This window comes from Vigna radiata, chromosome 7 (assembly GCF_000741045.1).
Source record: "Vigna radiata var. radiata cultivar VC1973A chromosome 7, Vradiata_ver6, whole genome shotgun sequence".
Lineage (NCBI taxonomy): Eukaryota > Viridiplantae > Streptophyta > Magnoliopsida > Fabales > Fabaceae > Vigna > Vigna radiata.
In genome coordinates this window covers 1217901-1235167 of record NC_028357.1, presented here as the reverse complement: position 1 = coordinate 1235167, position 17267 = coordinate 1217901, and the positions used below count along the sequence as shown (strand labels likewise).

General features: G+C 33.6%; 3 protein-coding genes and 1 non-coding gene across 4 annotated transcripts in view; 2 read left to right on the top strand and 2 right to left on the bottom strand.

The window, feature by feature from the left end:
* Positions 1 to 7489, top strand: part of LOC106768470 (pyridine nucleotide-disulfide oxidoreductase domain-containing protein 2) — a 9612-nt gene extending 2123 nt beyond the window's left edge. The window contains exons 4-15 of the mRNA XM_014653645.2: positions 2225 to 2275; positions 2506 to 2588; positions 3129 to 3216; positions 4910 to 4951; positions 5049 to 5123; positions 5209 to 5277; positions 5772 to 5887; positions 6044 to 6156; positions 6378 to 6457; positions 6618 to 6738; positions 6920 to 6986; positions 7112 to 7489. Of these exons, the coding sequence (XP_014509131.1) occupies positions 2225 to 2275; positions 2506 to 2588; positions 3129 to 3216; positions 4910 to 4951; positions 5049 to 5123; positions 5209 to 5277; positions 5772 to 5887; positions 6044 to 6156; positions 6378 to 6457; positions 6618 to 6738; positions 6920 to 6986; positions 7112 to 7244 (1038 nt within the window). The 3' untranslated portion in view covers positions 7245 to 7489. The remainder of the gene's footprint in view (positions 1 to 2224; positions 2276 to 2505; positions 2589 to 3128; positions 3217 to 4909; positions 4952 to 5048; positions 5124 to 5208; positions 5278 to 5771; positions 5888 to 6043; positions 6157 to 6377; positions 6458 to 6617; positions 6739 to 6919; positions 6987 to 7111) is intronic.
* An 81-nt stretch (positions 7490 to 7570) lies between these two features.
* Positions 7571 to 13874, bottom strand: LOC106768472 (AP-3 complex subunit sigma). The gene is made up of 8 exons (XM_014653646.2): positions 13666 to 13874; positions 13366 to 13445; positions 13224 to 13266; positions 13064 to 13125; positions 12540 to 12636; positions 10653 to 10723; positions 10151 to 10242; positions 7571 to 7978 (listed from the first exon to the last, which is right to left on the bottom strand). Exons 2-8 carry the CDS (start codon positions 13432 to 13434, stop codon positions 7912 to 7914), a joined length of 501 nt encoding a protein of 166 aa, XP_014509132.1. The 5' UTR covers positions 13435 to 13445; positions 13666 to 13874; the 3' UTR covers positions 7571 to 7911.
* Positions 13875 to 14616: 742 nt separating this feature from the next.
* LOC106767597 (EEF1A lysine methyltransferase 3) lies at positions 14617 to 15724 on the top strand. Its single transcript, XM_014652519.2, has one exon. It carries the CDS (start codon positions 14821 to 14823, stop codon positions 15601 to 15603), a length of 783 nt encoding a protein of 260 aa, XP_014508005.1. The 5' UTR covers positions 14617 to 14820; the 3' UTR covers positions 15604 to 15724.
* Positions 15725 to 15864: 140 nt separating this feature from the next.
* TRNAI-UAU lies at positions 15865 to 15938 on the bottom strand. Its single transcript has one exon. It is a non-coding gene; the product is annotated as a tRNA-Ile (tRNA).
* Positions 15939 to 17267: the final 1329 nt, after the last annotated feature.

The window sequence follows — 17267 nt, the reverse complement described above, 5'->3', positions numbered from 1 at the left end:
CCTAACCATCCTTTCCCCACAGAAAATCTCTCAACTGTGTATTCTCCTTTCTCTCCCTCGCGTGTCTTTGTCTGCCACTACCTTCTGTAGAAGGTGCCATATGACCATGTGACTCATCTTTATCCTCCATTTCCCTTTCCCATTCTACCCCTGCAGTGGCCCATTTATTTCCGCTCGTTACAATACCCTTCCCATCAACATTAACCTTTTCCTCAAGGTTAAAGTCAGGGTAAGCTTGGACAAATTCTTTAAGGTCTTCCCATGTGGCTTCTGTTTCAGATAACCCAGCCCAGTGGACTAGGACTTGAGAAATGCGGTTGGACCTGCGAAGTATGTCCCGTTTCCGAAGGATAGCTTACAACATCAACAAAGGACCCTCGGGTAGTGTCGTCAAAGGGAGGGGAACATAGACAATGTCATGAGGGCCTTTGCATTCTTTTAATTGAGATATATGGAAGATGGGATGGATTTTGGCAGTTTTAGGCAATAAGTGTTTATAGGCCACTGAGCCAATTCGATCTATGATTGGGAATGGACCAAAATATCTCAGTCCTAGTTTTTGGTTTTTTTCTCAAGGCAATGGAGTTTTGTCTATATGGTTGGAGTTTAACCAAAACCAAATCACCCATCTTTAGTTCTTTATGCATATGTCTGTTATCTACATATTTCTTCATCTTTTCTCGTGCTTTAAGAAGCCGCCTCTTCAATTGAGCCAAAGCCCTGTCTCTTTCCCCTAAGAGCTCCTAGGCGGATGGTGGATCTTTAGGATCCATTGTATATTTCATGATGGTCGGTGGATCTCTACCATACACCACCTTAAATGGTGTTGTTTGTAGACTGCTGTGAAATGTTGAGTTATACCAAAACTCTGCCCATGGTAACAATCTAGTCCAGGTCTTAGGATTATCAAAAGTAAAGCACCTTAGATACATCTCTATACATTTATTTAGTGCTTTTGATTGGCCATCGGATTGCGGATGGTAAGCCGTAGACATGTTCAATGTTGTGCCACTCAACTTGAAGAGATGTTGCCAAAATTGACTGATGAAGATTTTATCTCTGTCAGAAACGATAGTTCTAGGGAACCCATACAGTTTGACAACCATGTTGATGAACAATTTTGCCACTATCTTACTAATATAATCCGCTTTCAGGGGAGCAAGGTGAGCATACTTAGATAACCAGTCAATGACAACCATGATTACGGTATACCCATTGGAAGTTTGCTGTACTTCCTTTTATTATTTACTTTTAATATAAACATATATTCAAAAGGCTAGTTCAAGTGTTCAACGTGACACAGGGTTGCATATCTGATCATGGAATAAATATTGAATGTAATCTTAATCTTTTCTTTCTTTTTGTGATATATTCCATCGCATAACATACATTTCTCAGTATACTAATACGATGATATCTACTCTGTTGGTCGGGTGTTAAGATGTTATAAGCCAATGAAAAAGTGAGATGAAATAGAGAAATATGCACCAAGAAATAGTAGTATATTCTAGTATTATTTCTGACTGAGTTCAAATGGTATCACAGTGTACAAAACAAAAGCTGCAATACTAAAAGCTCACAGCAATGAAGGAATACTTTAGAGAGAGAGAGAAAGAATTCCCAATCATTGCCCCCCGTCCCCCTCCTATTGCTAACTAATTTCCCTTTTTGTAACTTTTTTTTCCCCACAGAAAATCTCTCAACCGTGTATTCTCCTTTCTCTCCCTCATGTGTCTTTGTTTGCACTACCTACAGAAGGTGCCATGTGACTAATCTTTATCCTCCATTTCCCTTTCCCATTCTACCCATGCAGTGGCCCATTTATTTCCGCTCGTTACATAAGATCCCATGCTGGCTCAATATATGAGGAACACACCCCTTCCCTTGTAATGACTTGAGGGAAATCCTTCATCCTTGGGTAAACTTTTGAGGTTGAGATAGGCTTAGTTCATTCTTAATTCCAGTAAGGTATTGGAGTCTATCTTAGTTCTAATGTCGGGCTCCTTGTTAATGTCTAGTCTTCTAAATTTCATGCTCTAGATGTCTAGCCTTGGATGTGAGGGGGTTGACTTAAGCAACCTTTCCTCATTAGTTTGATGTTGAGTTTGACCGAATTATCTTTCAAAATCAAATACATTGTGAATAAATCTTATTAACAAGGTTGCAATTTCTATATGTTTTTTCTCTTAATGGTGTAAAGTCTTGTATGGCACTATTTCTGCAGGCAGATGTTCTGAAGGCAACCCTTGCAACTGATGCTGTGATAGGCAGTACGGTAAGGGCAGTTATCTTTACTGTAAAAAGTTGCACTGCTGTATTGTAAACCGAAAACAGGGACCAAAGTAGAAAACATTTTCAAAATATAGATATTCTTAATCCTTCTTTGAGAGACAGAGACTTAGAATTTCTGTACAACTATTCTACGGAGTTTTCTGTGATAAAAATAAGCATACTCTTTGTTTCATCTTTCACAGCATACATAGTATTTCTATATCTGTAATGCAGGTCAGTGTCCACACCCCAGGAAGTGGATACGTTCTGCTACATCATGTGATGGGAGAAACTGATGGGGATCGTGGGATTTGGTCGTATGTATTTCTCTTGCTAGTTTGATATCTTTCTAGTGCATGGTCAGAATGAAGTACTGTTCTTTGACAATATTTTTCATACGCTGGAATGATCTGAAATTAAGTTTACTTGTACTTTCCTCTGCATCCTACCCAAAGCATTTAGAGTAAGGAATCCATAGACAGTTTTTTTTTTCTCCATTTCATACTTGAACATGATAGGTTACCAAGTACTTTCTTTCATATTTCAAGTATTATGCATTAATTCCTTTTGTCCAAAGATGGAGATTATTGACCTCTTTGATTCTGTGTTTAAATTTTCTTTCATACATGCATTATACGTAGAAAAATAAGCATAAAAATAAAGATGAGTAGATAAAGTTGTCAAAAGAAAAATGTCACTACCAATTTTGTCTCAATATGATATTCTTACGTAACACTTTTGAATAATTATTTCTTAATTATAGTTGAGAGCCACAAACTATCAATTAGCTACCCTTTGTCTATAACTTTGTATTGTTCATACAAGCGAGTAAATAGCGTGCTAATTTTTTCATATAGATATGTTGAAGGTGGAATGGGCTCAGTATCCAAGGCTATTGGTAATGCTGCTGTTGGAGCTGGAGCGCATATTGTGACTGATGCTGAGGTATGCTGTCAAGAATCTCTATTAACTCTCAAATTGGCTTCCTCCATAGTAAGCACAGAACAATTCTCACATTCTAAGCAGATTCTGATAGGTTTGTGCCCTTATTCCATTGGATCTTTAAATACTACCAGAAAATAATATAATTTAGTCAAGATCCAAGTTAAATGAAACCATGAAACTAGAGGCCACAGGCTGGTCAAGGGTATCGAAATATTTAACTTTATTCTCTGATAAATTTCTAATTAGAAATAGAAGTAACCAGGCAAGAAAAGCTGACCATAATCATTGACCTAATTGAAGGTTGTTCAAATGTGAATAAGAATTGAAACACTAGGGTATCTCAATACTCAATAATACCTTCTGGTTTTACAGAGGCCGTTCTGGACACTGGAGAGAGGAAGGTATTGTTGCCCTTTTTATAAAAGTAGTTTTTCCCATAACTTGCAAGCTAAAAAGGCTTGTTCATTGTATGAGGAATAAGGTCAACAAGAGTAATAAATAATAAACAATTTATTATAAAATAAGAATTTTATTACTAGAAGAAGAATATGAAGGGAAAGGATGATAAAATAACTAATTTGTGCGTTAATTAAGCAAACATTAGCTAGTTAAGAAAGTTAATTGCCATTTACTTTATTAATATCATTTAAAAAATAAAGATTCTTTTTCCTAAACTCTCCTTTATTGGTTTGATCTTGATATCAAGAAAGAAAAATGATTATTTGAAATAGAATCTCATTCAAATGAAGGATACTTTAGGGATGACATTAGTAAGTATAGTGAGGTTAGTTATGAATTTTGCTTATATTGTGATATCATCCATGCAATTTTCTCTCTCTTAAATTGGTGTTTATTAAAAAGTGAACTTTAAATCTAATCAGCCTACAAAACTGATTTATAAGATGAAGTTTGCATCTAGTAAATTGGTGTTATCTTTAGTTGATGTGAAATCTCTAACAATGTTAAAAGGGAATATTTGTTTATAACTATAGAAATTATTTTATGTTTTTAATACTCTAATTTTGTTATTTGACGAGCCCATAATCAGGTGCTTTCAACTAATTTTACACCATTCCTTAAATTTTCTGTTGTTTAATTTCGAATCTACTTTTTCATATATCCTTGATTTTGGATAAATTAAAACTTACACTTTATTAAATTTTTTATATATATAGTTTATTTTACTATTTTATTTAATTTTTTAGATTATAAATATTTTATCAGGTACAAAAAATTAGTCCATTAAAGTGTTGGTCCACCTAGGTAGAATCTTGTAAGCAAGTTCGCTCTTTTTATCCTAAGGTCCTCTTTTGCCATCAAAATCTTCCCAATGAAGACAAACTTGGAATTCAGATTGCTTTTACTTCCCAAGTTATGATTGCTGGTCTGGGCTGGTCTTAATCTTTTAGTTTTCAACATTAGTTCCAAAAAAGTTTTTGCAGATTCCTTGACGGAAGCAGGCACATTCTTTGTCTCTTTTCTTTTTTTAATCTCCCTGCTTATTGTTGACAGGACCTTATTCACTAATTAAATTTCTTCTGATCCAAAATTAAAATATCAACTTGTGATATTGTTTGTTTCACAAGGAAAAAAGGAAGGAGAATTAATGTTTCGTTTCTAACCTCTGCCCCTCCTCTCCCTTTTCTTCTTCTATTTCTCTTGGGCTCTAACCAGCTGTTCTGTATTCTTATAGGTGTCTCAGTTGTTGATTGAAAATTCTAGCACTGTCTGTGGGGTTAGTGTTGTTATTGACATTTGAATTTTCTCAATCAAGTGGATTTTTTATAGTGGATCTTAGCAATTAAATTTTGTAGATATGGCTTTGCATATAGGTGACTCTGGCTGATGGTACTGAAGTGCATTCTTCAATTGTTTTGTCCAATGCAACTCCATACAAAACTTTCATTGTAAGTTCTCAAACTGGTTGCAAATACTAACTTCTTCTGTACCAATACTTGACATTAATTTATAGAATCTGCTAATATGAACCAGGAATTGGTGCCTGATGATGTACTCCCCAATGATTTTGTCCGTGCCATTAAGCACTCTGACTACAGTTCTGTAAGTTAACTGCTTTTCTCAGTTTATATATATTTTTAATATCCTCAATCTCTACTGTGTGTTACGGAACTAGAATAATAGGTAAGATTAAAATATATGTACAGTTTATGTTTGATTGCTAACGAAGAATGCCTAGAATTCATGAATGGAAAAATCACATTTCCTGCAAAAACTTCAAAAATTCATCAGACGACGAGCCTCGTGTAATTATGGCCAGAAAAAAAGAGAGAACAGGACCAGGATAGTTTTATAAACAAAACATGAATCAGTGAGACTACCTCTTTCATCAAGTATGATTAATTTCTATGTTAGTCATTGACATTTGACAGACTGCAACGGTTATGTAGACCTGCAAGGACAGATTTTGATTTGGTGTTATAGGTTTTTCTTCTCTTTTCCCAGTAATCATGTACTCAGGACAGAATATGGGGAAGTTCTCAGTAAATTCTTCATTAATTGGCATTCTTTTATTTGGAAAATATCTACTGAAACAGGCCACAACAAAAATAAATGTAGCTGTTGATAAATTGCCCGAATTTCGTTCTTGCAAGTTAGATCATCCTCATGCTGGCCCACAGCACGTCGGCACAATTCATATAGGTTCAGAAAGGTATCTTAAAATTGAATCCTAGATCATCTATTGTGGATTCAGGTCATGCTTTCTAATCAATATATACATTTGCTTTAACATTATTCAATATGGACAGTTGCAACTTATTTCTTCTCAGAACATGACAGTTTTTTTTGCCCGTTAATATATGTCTAGCATGGAGTATATTCACTCCGCTTGTCAAGATGCAGCTAATGGGACACCATCACGAAGACCGGTTATTGAGATGACAATTCCCTCCGTACTGGACAAAACTATTTCTCCACCTGGTACTTGAAACTATGTGTTTAAGGATGTCCTACTATGTTTAGTTTACTGGAGGAAGTTTTATTACTTTGCTTTAACGTATTTGCCACATGATGATTTCTTGGCATTGTTGAACTGATTTTGTTTTTCCTTTGGCATCCCATTGAATTCCACTAGTAGACTAGAACTGGATCGGTGGATTTTGTTGATAACATATACCTAATGAAATGTGTGTTCTTCATAGGTAAGCATGTGATCAACCTGTTTGTGCAGTATACACCCTACAAACCATTGGATGGTGACTGGCAAGATCATGATTACAGAGTCAGTTTATTTTGGATTTCTAGTTGCATTGATTTTTTTCCTTATGTTAAGCATTTCTGTGCATGGATTTGTTTTTGTTCCACCTTAGTCATTAACTTGTGAGGGTAGGTGGCTGCTTAATGCTAAAACTTGTTAAATATTTTATATTGAACCTATTCAGGAAGCGTTTGCAAAAAAATGCTTCACGTTGATTGATGAATATGCTCCGGGCTTCAGCACATCAATCATTGGTTATGACATGCTGACTCCACCAGATCTTGAAAGGGTAATCGGTTTGACAGGTAACTTAGCCATATTCACCCAAACAAAAACATGCAGTTGAAATTTTTTGTGCGAGCCAAAAAGCTTTTTCTAGGGTACAAAAGATATACCCAAGAGAAAGTATAAATGAAACAAAGGTTCTCTACTAGAAAGAGTTTGTACATTTTGACCGTTAACATTTTGAAGTGTTCTTTTTGGCAGGAGGGAATATATTCCATGGTGCTATGGGGTTGGATTCCCTTTTCCTCATGCGACCTGCAAAGGGGTGGTAAGCTAATTTATAGTGGCCTGGAATATAATGTAGTTCTGTTTTTTTGACGTGTAATTGATCATATCAATGTTGTTTCAACTACATGATAATTACGTGACTATTTTGTTGATTGGGGGACTAAGGTCAAACTACAAGACTCCGCTTCAAGGGTTATATTTGTGCGGAAGTGGAGCACATCCTGGTGGTGGAGTTATGGGAGCACCTGGACATAACGCTGCTCACGTAGTTCTTCAAGATATGAGAGAAAAAATTTAAGTGGTGGGAGCTATCCTGAATTATGACTCACCCCACATTTGTTACTTCTGCAAACTGACTTGGAAAAGGATGGCTCTTTCATTGGAATTATTTACAGTAATTATTGCAAAATTTGGAACGCATTAGATAGAAGAATCAAGACAATTATTTATCAAATTGAATGAGCTGCATAACATCGATGCAGAACTAGACATGGATTTCAGAAAACTAGAACTTGTAATTCTGAGATTATTTTTGGAGTTTCACTGCATTGATTTCAGTAGATATTGCATGATACGAATGATAAAGAATTATAAAGAAAAAATTTTATACGAGGTAAAACCTTCTCAAGTAATTTAAATCAAACAGATTAACTGAAATTGGGATCAGCTGGGAACAATGAGTGCACAGTTAAAGATGTACACAATAGTTATTTTGATCAACATGATTAGGGAATCAATCACAAATACAAACACACCAATTGCCTAAGCGATCCGATCAATGGGCAGTAGCTTCCATGGTAAACTCAATTATGATACTGGATGTCAGTCGTATATCAATTAGTAGCACTCACTCCAGAGTTCTAGACAACAATATCCAACGAACTTTCCAGAACATAGATACATTTCACCTTTCTGCCCCTCTCAATGTGTAGACCCAACCTTCCGGAGGTTTAATTGAAATTATTTTACCGGGACCTCCAACCAGAAACAGATTTTGGAACAAGATTGATTGCACTGGATGCTGCTTCCAGTCTGTTTTCAATAAACCACGTTTAGATATATGTTTATGCATACACAAAAATTCATATAAACAACAAAATGTTATACAGAAATATATGTAAAAAGAAATAATTTTGATTCATTATCATTCCATCTGTGTAAAATACATACATACAAAAGTCTTTTTATAAAAAAATTAATTTGCTAAACTATTTAAGAATTTTTAATTGTTAAAAATATTATATTTAGTTTATATTTATCTTTCATTTTTTATTTAATTTGTTTTTATTTTTTATTTTTATTTTGAGTTTAATCTATATTTCTTCTATAATAAATAGAAAATATTCAATAAAAAAGAAGTTTTTACTATATTCACTATATTTAACTCTAATAAGGTCTTAAAATTTAAAAAATAAAAATTACGATTAGGTCATTGATCTTGTAATTTTTAATTAAGTCTCTTAAGATTTTAAACCCATACAAATCTGTATTTTTTTTCCAATTTTTTATATCGTCAATACTAATTAAGTTACAAAAAAATTAAAAGAACAACGATGCAATTACAATTTTCTTAGTTTAGGAATTAAAAATTACCAAATAGTTTAAGGACCTAGTAATTAATTTACTTCATAAAGAAAAATGCAACATCTTTAGTTTCTTATTTACTAGAATGACGTAGCACTTGGATAAATACCATTAACAGTTAAGTATCTATCAGTGAGGGAGTTAATTAGTTAGTTGGGCATGAAGATATATAGAAGCGTAAGAGGGTAGGTAGAACAAGACAGAAATCATCTTTATCATTTGACAGGTATTATATAGTCTGATAGTGGGCAGAATCTTGGTCTTTTCATGGGAAATCATTCATTTTATATCTTCTAACTCAAGCCTAAGCCTGCTAGCACACCAGCACAACATTTGGGATTTAGTGTTCATCGATAAAAAAATACATCTTTCTTTTTCTTTATAGATTCCGAGGCAGTCTTATCATTGCTATCACTATAGCTCCAATCTTGGTGCCATGGATGGGTTACAAATATTGAAGATGATTCCAACATTTGTTAGAGAGGAGATTTATTGGCAAGTTATCCAGGTAGAGCTGTATTTTGAAGCCACTTAAACAGAAGGCAGAAAAGCTATCGGAGGAAGTTGAAGCTCTTAGAGGTAATGTTCTCCACGGTTGAGTAACATGGAAACGACACAACCCATGCTTGGTGGAAGTTTGTGAAGGTACTGGTCAAAATATTCCAACCAGGGTATGCTTTTGATTAACGTAAGTAGGTACAGGAAGAGGGGAAAGAGCACGGGGAGGCAAGTGATGGGAGTCAGGGTGACTAACCTTGGGTGAAAGAAGACATAACAGGATATGAAGTTATGACGAGAACAAAACCAGAAGCTCAAAAGCTACAAGAATTAGGAGCAACCTAACAGCATATTAGACAAAGAATTAGAAAAGAAGAACAAAACAAAGTTCTTCGATATCAAGAATCATAGTGGCAGAGATGAATCTTTTTTTGGGTTACAAAGAGGAGGTTAAAATTGATAGAAGTCCCAATGTTTAGCAGAAGTGGACAACCAAGGACTAAACCAATGACAACAATGGAGGTCTTAGGTTTGGGTAGTACAAAATTAATCTACCACAAAAGTAAAATAAGGTAGAAGATCTTGGTAATCCTCAGTTGTAATCATGTTTAGTAGTGTAATTCGTAAGGGAGCCATGGGATCTCAGTAAAATTAATTAAAGAGCCTCTGATGCTGTTTCATGGCCAAAACTGACATTTAAAACAGAGAACTAAAGGAGCATGGAGCTGTTTACATGTTTTGTGTTTGACTTGAAAGGAGTGGAATCTATTCTTGGGCTGCAGGGCCAAACTGGCCTGGTCATCAATCATGCTTTGATCAGTTGAACATCAAATGGAACTTCATTTTGGCAGCTACAAGCCATTCGTGGTGAGGACAAGGTGAAACTTTAAGGGGACTAGGAGTATTGATAGATTGTGAGGTCTACAATTTTGAGGAAGTCAGTTAGGTTAGTTTGGCGGGATGACATAGTAGAAGAAATAAGGCACAATTGCCTACAAATAAAGAAGGGGAGATTTAGAGAGAAGTCATCGTATTCTTGGAGAAAGTAATAGGCTAGAGTGGGGAGAGTCCTATGTAAAGAAGAAAGATCACGTAAAAAACCAGAAGGGAAAGAGAGAGCACCTTGCTATTTCTTCAATAGCTTTCATCACCTCAGTTGAACTTGTCTCCAACACCTGGCCTCCGAGAATGATCTCATCTAGTATAGTATGCAACTGCAGATGAACTAATATTTCAGGAACACGTTAATGGAAATTTAAGATGCAGATTTGCTTAGGTTGAAGTATCACTATTGAGCTACTAAGCAAAAGAAAGAATTGATTCCCAAAATCGAAGGGCATTTCCAAAACAACACAAAATTGATGGAGAAAAAAAGATATAAAGGAGTTGTCAATCTAGAATAAAAAGTGCAAAGTCAAACATTGTCAATTGTTTCATATTTGAGAATTCAACGAGTCAAACTTATAGACTGCATTAAACACCAGCAAATCATATATGCAGCAAAAAATGATTCCCGAAATCGTAACAGCTTCTAATTCATATATTTATACAGGGGTAAATTACCATAGAGTCAATTTGAGATAAAGAACGAAAACTTCATAATCGAGGGCACAAAGCATCCAACCTTACTATAGTTGAACACGATATCAAGCTCACATACATTTCTGAAGCATTTGTCCAATGTTTCAACAAAGACTGAAGGCAGAAAGGGGCAAAATAAGCAAATAAAAACAAAAAAAGTTAACAACAATGTCAGAAGCAGTAATGAAACACTGTTAGAATATCTACATGATAGTCATGCAGAATGTAATAGATAATATATAATGATAAGGCAAATAATTTCCCCGCCAGGATCCTTGGAACAATATGCAATAAAATTGAAATGGTTAAAGAGAATGACTAATTTAAACGTTAAATGGACTGTTAACGTTTAGCACTATTACCTCCAATAGAGTTCAGAATGTGAAAAAAGAAAAATGACCACAAAAGCATTTAAGCCCAAATAAACATTCAAATTATGATTTCTTGAAAAGAGTTTTTAGTATCAACATGTAAGTAGGTTTCACAACATTTTCCTAGAAACATGGATTAAATTTCTTTTCTTTCCCTTTAAAAATCTATAATGTAGATGCGTATGCATATGGGTATTCTTTCACATGCTTATGGTGCAAGACAACTACTAAGTCATATCCCGCAATGCAAGGTTGGCTACATACATGGATTAAGTGACATCATTAAGCTCTACCAAATATCAGAATGATTTAAAAGGTATAAACGGTTTATCATAATTAATTTTAACATTATTCTGTAATTTTCACACGGAAAAATCTCTAGTATTTATTTTTTATTATTTCAGTTAGTTTTAGGATGATTATGGTAGGTATCAAGTACTTAAAGTACAGTCTATGTGCATAAAATTCTAGAAGAATTTTTATCTTGTAATCCAGGTTTTTATTGTTATAACTTCAACTAAGTTTCTGAATATTAAGTATGTTATATGTTCATACTAAAAAATATCCAAAACCTATGTTAGAGATTCCACATTAACTAGAGATAAGTACAATTTACCATACATAAGTGAATGCAAATCTTACCTTACAATCAACTAGTTATATAGGGTTGAGTTACTTCTTAATATAACTTCAGAGTCATTTAGAGTATATCCTAACATGATTAGTTGTTTGCTGGGTTAATCATACCACTCGCTATTGGACCACCCACAAATATCTAGTCTCACACACAAGATGTACATAACTCGACATGGGGGAGGTGTGTTGAAAATTTCACATGACTAGAAATAAAACAATTTCCAGAATATAAGTAAGTACAAATATCACCTTACAATTAGATTTTGTAAAGTTGAATTAGACTTAAAGTCAACTTTATAATAACATAGAACAACAAACAATACTCTAATTCTAACTTCAATAATCCTAGTCCTGAACCCATTACGGACCATAAAGAAGCTCCATTGGTTGTATCTCTACCTTCATCATCATATTGATGACACCCATACAAAAAAAACTACGTCATTTGTAATTATGCATCGGTCACATACATTACAGATTAACTACTTTGATAGGCATTTGATAATGTGTATTAAAAATGTTAATCTAAATTACTTTGATGCAAAGAACGGTAAAACCAGTATTGCAACGTTGAGTTATATCATATATAACCAAAGTTTAAAATTCACCATTTTTATGATAGATCTTAGCAGGATTTGTTATCCACTGTCATTCAGAAACCGGTCATTTCATGATATCAATTTTCCCAATTCATAAGAATTATATTAATAGAGAAAAAAATTAATCCACTTTTCAATCAAAACATCGTAGCTTCTTAAGACATTTGTGTCAAACTGATTGATTCCCGAGCACACCAATAAGTTACCATTACTGAGTACAATGATCAATAAATCTATTCAGCAACTCGTCCCTCTAAAAGTTAGATATTTTCAATTTTCACATTTAATGCAATGCAGTAAAAGTTAGATAATATAAGAATTTACCTTGTATCAAATCAAGCATAGCAAGTTCGTTTTCAGAACTATCAAAAATGAACACGAAATATAAAGTTGCAAAATGCTTGTAGACAAGGCGAGAGTCCTGCATAAGAATACAATAATAAATCCATACTTCCATTCCTCGAATGAATAAAGACAAGATAACAACATTACTACAAACAAGCCAAAGAATTGCTCAAAAGAGCACAGGCTACGCCGGTCGGTCATCAAGCTCAACACTTAACAGAAAGTTTTCGATCATAAACTAAAAGCACACTCACAATTACGATCATAGCAGTCCTTCTAACTTTAGTTTCAAAACAAGTTCATGGTAATTCAGTCCTAGCTATTACTCTTGCCACCACCATATGCCAATACAAATCCATACAATCTTTTTAATCAGTATGCCAACAAACACTGCAAAGAAAAAGCCCTAATCTCATTTTTTTTCCAACGCCTAATTAATGAAAATTAATATACACAGATCATAAAACTCTGACAAATCAAATTTAGAGGAAGTAGAGAAGTACCGGGCCAAAGAAGGACTCGGCATCCACAAAATTGCTGACATGTTCAGGTCTACTGCATAATACTACAAAATGAAACAACATTGACGAAAAAGGAAACCAAAATTGAAAAGAAAATTAAAGAATAAGAGAGAGAGAGAGAGAGAGAGAGAGAGAGAGAGACCTGAAAACACATTGCGAATGGCTTCCTGCTGCTGCTCCACGGTCTGATCCCGGACAAAAAGAAAATAAAAAGTGTGAAAATTGCATCAATTAAATGAGAAATGGAAATGCAGAAACCAAGGGTTTGAAGAGAGCGGAGGAACCTGAAATTCGTAGAATTTGGCGAGACGAGGCTTCCCCTGCGTGTTCATCACCAGCACTGCTTTGATCATCTTGCTTCTTTCTGGAACCAATTAAGTATATGCATAAATAATGGAGTTCCTTTTCTTATCATAACTCAAATTCAACTTCTTACATAGCACACGAAAATGTAGCAACGATATATGGAAGTGAAGCAATCTTACGATGAATTACACGAAACGAGATTTGGAGAAAGTTAGAGAGACAGTGAAATAGAAAAATAACTTGAATTGAAATTGAATAGGAGTGTGAACGGGATATACCAGCTCCGTCTCCGATCAAAAAAATCGCCGATGGCCGCTGTTTTCCTTGGTCTTACTGCAAGCTGTGAAGACGAACGGAATCCTTAAACGCACCGTTTATCGAATTTTTCACTGGTAATAATTTTGTTGCCTCGTTTAAGCCCACACCACTGCCAGCGTATTAGGATTACAGCGTGTGTCCAAGGAGCACATAGAGATAGACCAGAAAATAATTATGCAATAAAGAAATTATAAGCGAAAATATATATGAAATTTGCGGAGTCTTTTTTTTTTTTTCTATTACTATCCTTAATCTTGTTATGAATAAATAAAACTGCTTAAATTTATTGAATTTGATCGTAATTATTTTAAAATTTGTACAAAAACTTAGTCTTAAGTAGCTGACAATATAAAATGTTGAATGATAAGTATTAATTAAGTAAATAGAATTCTATTCAAAAGTCTAAATTAAATGTCAACTTCAATGAGTAATTGCCTTTTTCTTTGATATAAATAGGCTAAGTTTGAAATAATTTTTCACCATGATATATTCGAGAAAACATTTAGTATGACTTGGTTAAATTATTTTAAAAATAATTACGAAACCATTTCTGTATACCGTTAGCATAAATATTTTTGTATATACATTCAATAAATAACATTTTCTCATTTTTGTCATATTTACTAATACGATAACAATGTAAAGTTTTATGAATAAGTATATAATTTTTTTACATAAAATAAACTATTAAATACAATGGATAATTTAACTAAAAGTTTGTCTTTTAAATTAATAAATAAATATTTAACTACTATATTTTTATCACTATTACAATTTTGAAGAAATCAAATTTACTCTCTAAAAAATGTCACATATTATTTAACTCTTAATATAAAAAGCGACATAAAATTAAGACCCTCTGCGATTTCTTTTAAATCATCATAATTAAAGAAATTTTGTAATAATTTCACTTTAACGGTGACCTCGCTAGCTGTCTGCAAAATTCTCAGTATTTTATAAATTGAAAGATAAAAATGGTAAAAAGAAAATAGACAAAAACAGCAAGATTAATTCTCTGTAAATATAAGCGCATAAATGGGGACGCAGAAAATTGCCCTAACGTCCTCGTGGCGCAATCCCTAAGTCAAAAACTTCAACGGCTCAGCTCGAAAAGAATGGCCACTCAAGAAAACGAGGAAGACCAGATAATAAACCCCTTCACAATGCTCCTCCTAGAGGATCACGACAAACACGGAACCTCCACTACCCTACACGAGGCTGCACCCAATCACCACCTGCTCCAGAATCATTTTCTCTCTTCGATTCAATCGACGCTCACCATTCGTCAGCTACCTTCCGAGGGTCTCTCCTTCCAGCTCTGGCCCGCCGCCACCTCTCTCGTCTCCCTACTCGATCGCTATCGTGCTGACCCTTCATCCAGCCCTCTCTCCGCCGCGCTCAACGGCCGTTTCAGGATCCTCGAGCTCGGTTCCGGCACGGGCATAGTTGGAATCGTAGCCGCCGCAACTCTTGGCGGCCACGTGACCCTGACGGACCTTCCTCATGTAGTTCCCAATCTGAAATTCAACGCGGACGCTAACGCGGGGGTGGTGAGGCCCAGAGGCGGGGAATTAACAGTTGCGCCTCTGAGGTGGGGCCACGCTGATGACGTGGAAGCGATCGGACGGAATTTCGATCTTATTGTAGCGTCGGATGTAGTGTATCACGATCATCTTTATGAGCCTCTGCTCGAAACCCTGCGTTTGATGATGCTAACAGAAGGTGCGCGGAAGGAGAAGATGATGTTTTTGATGGCCCATATGAGAAGGTGGAAGAAAGAATCGGCATTTTTTAAGAAGGCAAAAAAGTACTTTCATGTTGATGTTTTGCATACTGATCCTCCTTGTGATGGATCTAGGGTTGGCGTTGTTGTTTACCGTTTCGTTGGGAAGAGTTAGGTCCGTGTTTTCTATTTTCAAGATTTTGTAATGCAGTTTGTCGAGGAAACTTTTCATTGCAAGGGGATCTTTTATCTCCTCATTTTCTTGTTTTTTCATATATGAATTAGGGCATTTGAAACGTGTTTAAATTTTGTAAAAGTTTAAAATAAAATAACATAACTAAAATTAAATAAGATGACATGATTAATAAAAAGAATGATGTGATTGTTGAAAAGTATTTGTACAACTTTAAAACAAATTACTATATAAAAGGAAACATGGTCCCGGCGGGGCTCGAACCCGCGACCTTCGGCTCATAAGACCAACGCTCTAACCAACTGAGCTACGGGACCTCTTTATTTAGTTATGATTAGTATAATTGTTAATATAAAACAAGACGATAATTAAAATTCACCTCACTTCCCTTTCTTTTGTATTTATATATATATTTTTTTAAAACTGATTAAATCCAATCTAAATTACTTTACTTAGTCCGACTAATTTTACCAATTAATATAATAGTTTTATTTGTAGAAAAATTAATACAATATTATACAAATGAAAAAAAAAACTGAATTGTACACATATAAAAAATTTAAGTGAAATTGAACATTTTACATGGTGGATTTTAAGCTTTTTTTATGAATTAAAAATTTGTTTAAATTTATTGGTTTAGTTAATTTATACGTATATTTAAATAGATTTCTATATAATAAATCTTTAATACTTATTTTAGAGATCAAATTTTAGTTTTAATCTATGTAAGATATTTTATTTGGTTTTTATTCTCTTAAACTTTAAAACAAGTATTTAAAATATTCATTTTAGAATATTTAAATAAAATTTATTTTAAACAACTTAAATTCATCTTTAGATTTTTCTTAGGAAGATAGTATTTACAACACCAGTAATTAACACTTGTGATAGTTAGTTAACCTTTCGTTGGAGATTTAGAAAATAGTTATTTTCAATTTTAGAAAAATGAACAAATAATAAAAATAAAAATTCATTGACTTATAGTAACTAAAAATACATTTAATTCTTTTAAACTCGACTTCAAAATAGAATTGTGTAAGAACTAAATTATTTTAAAAAATGTTTCAAACCACTTAATATTTGATTTTATTTCAAAACAATGTAGTTTTTAGAACAAATTGAAGATGTTAGTTCTCTTTCAGAAAGTCTTATATCAGTGGCAACTTTTCACATCATACGTGATGAGAGTGTGAAAAATTCAAGCCTTCATGAATAGCCACGAGCTTAGCTTTCAATAGATTTCCAACGCTACACTAATTGTCACAAAATAAACCATAAACTCACCTACCAAAAGATTCACAAAAGAAATACTATGTGTCCAAATATCTAATTACACCATAGTCAATTTTACTAGTAATCAATATTACTCGTAAAATAAAATATTTTTTTTATCTCATATATATATATATATATATATATATATATATATATATATATATATATATATATATATATATATATATAATAGTTGTTTTGGTAATTTTTTTATCATAATTTAAATTGGTTATTGAGATAATGAAAAAGTCATTATTATTTTAGTCTAAATTGTACTATTAAGAATATAATATTAATAAAAGCATATTATATTTAATAAAATTTTATTTACTGTTATAGTGGAAATTTAATTTCAGAAGCATTTTAATAAT

Bases quoted from the DNA above. Each gene is read 5' to 3' on its own strand.
- LOC106768472 (XM_014653646.2), bottom strand. From the start codon at position 13,434: ATGATCAAAGCAGTGCTGGTGATGAACACGCAGGGGAAGCCTCGTCTC. The intron at 10,724-12,539 runs GTAAATTCTTAT...TTCTGCCTTCAG, and splicing joins TATGCTTGATTTGATACAAG to TCTTTGTTGAAACATTGGAC. The intron at 7,979-10,150 runs GTGCTCTCTCTT...TATTGAAAACAG, and splicing joins GCTATTGAAGAAATAGCAAG to ACTGGAAGCAGCATCCAGTG.
- LOC106767597 (XM_014652519.2), top strand. From the start codon at position 14,821: ATGGCCACTCAAGAAAACGAGGAAGACCAGATAATAAACCCCTTCACA.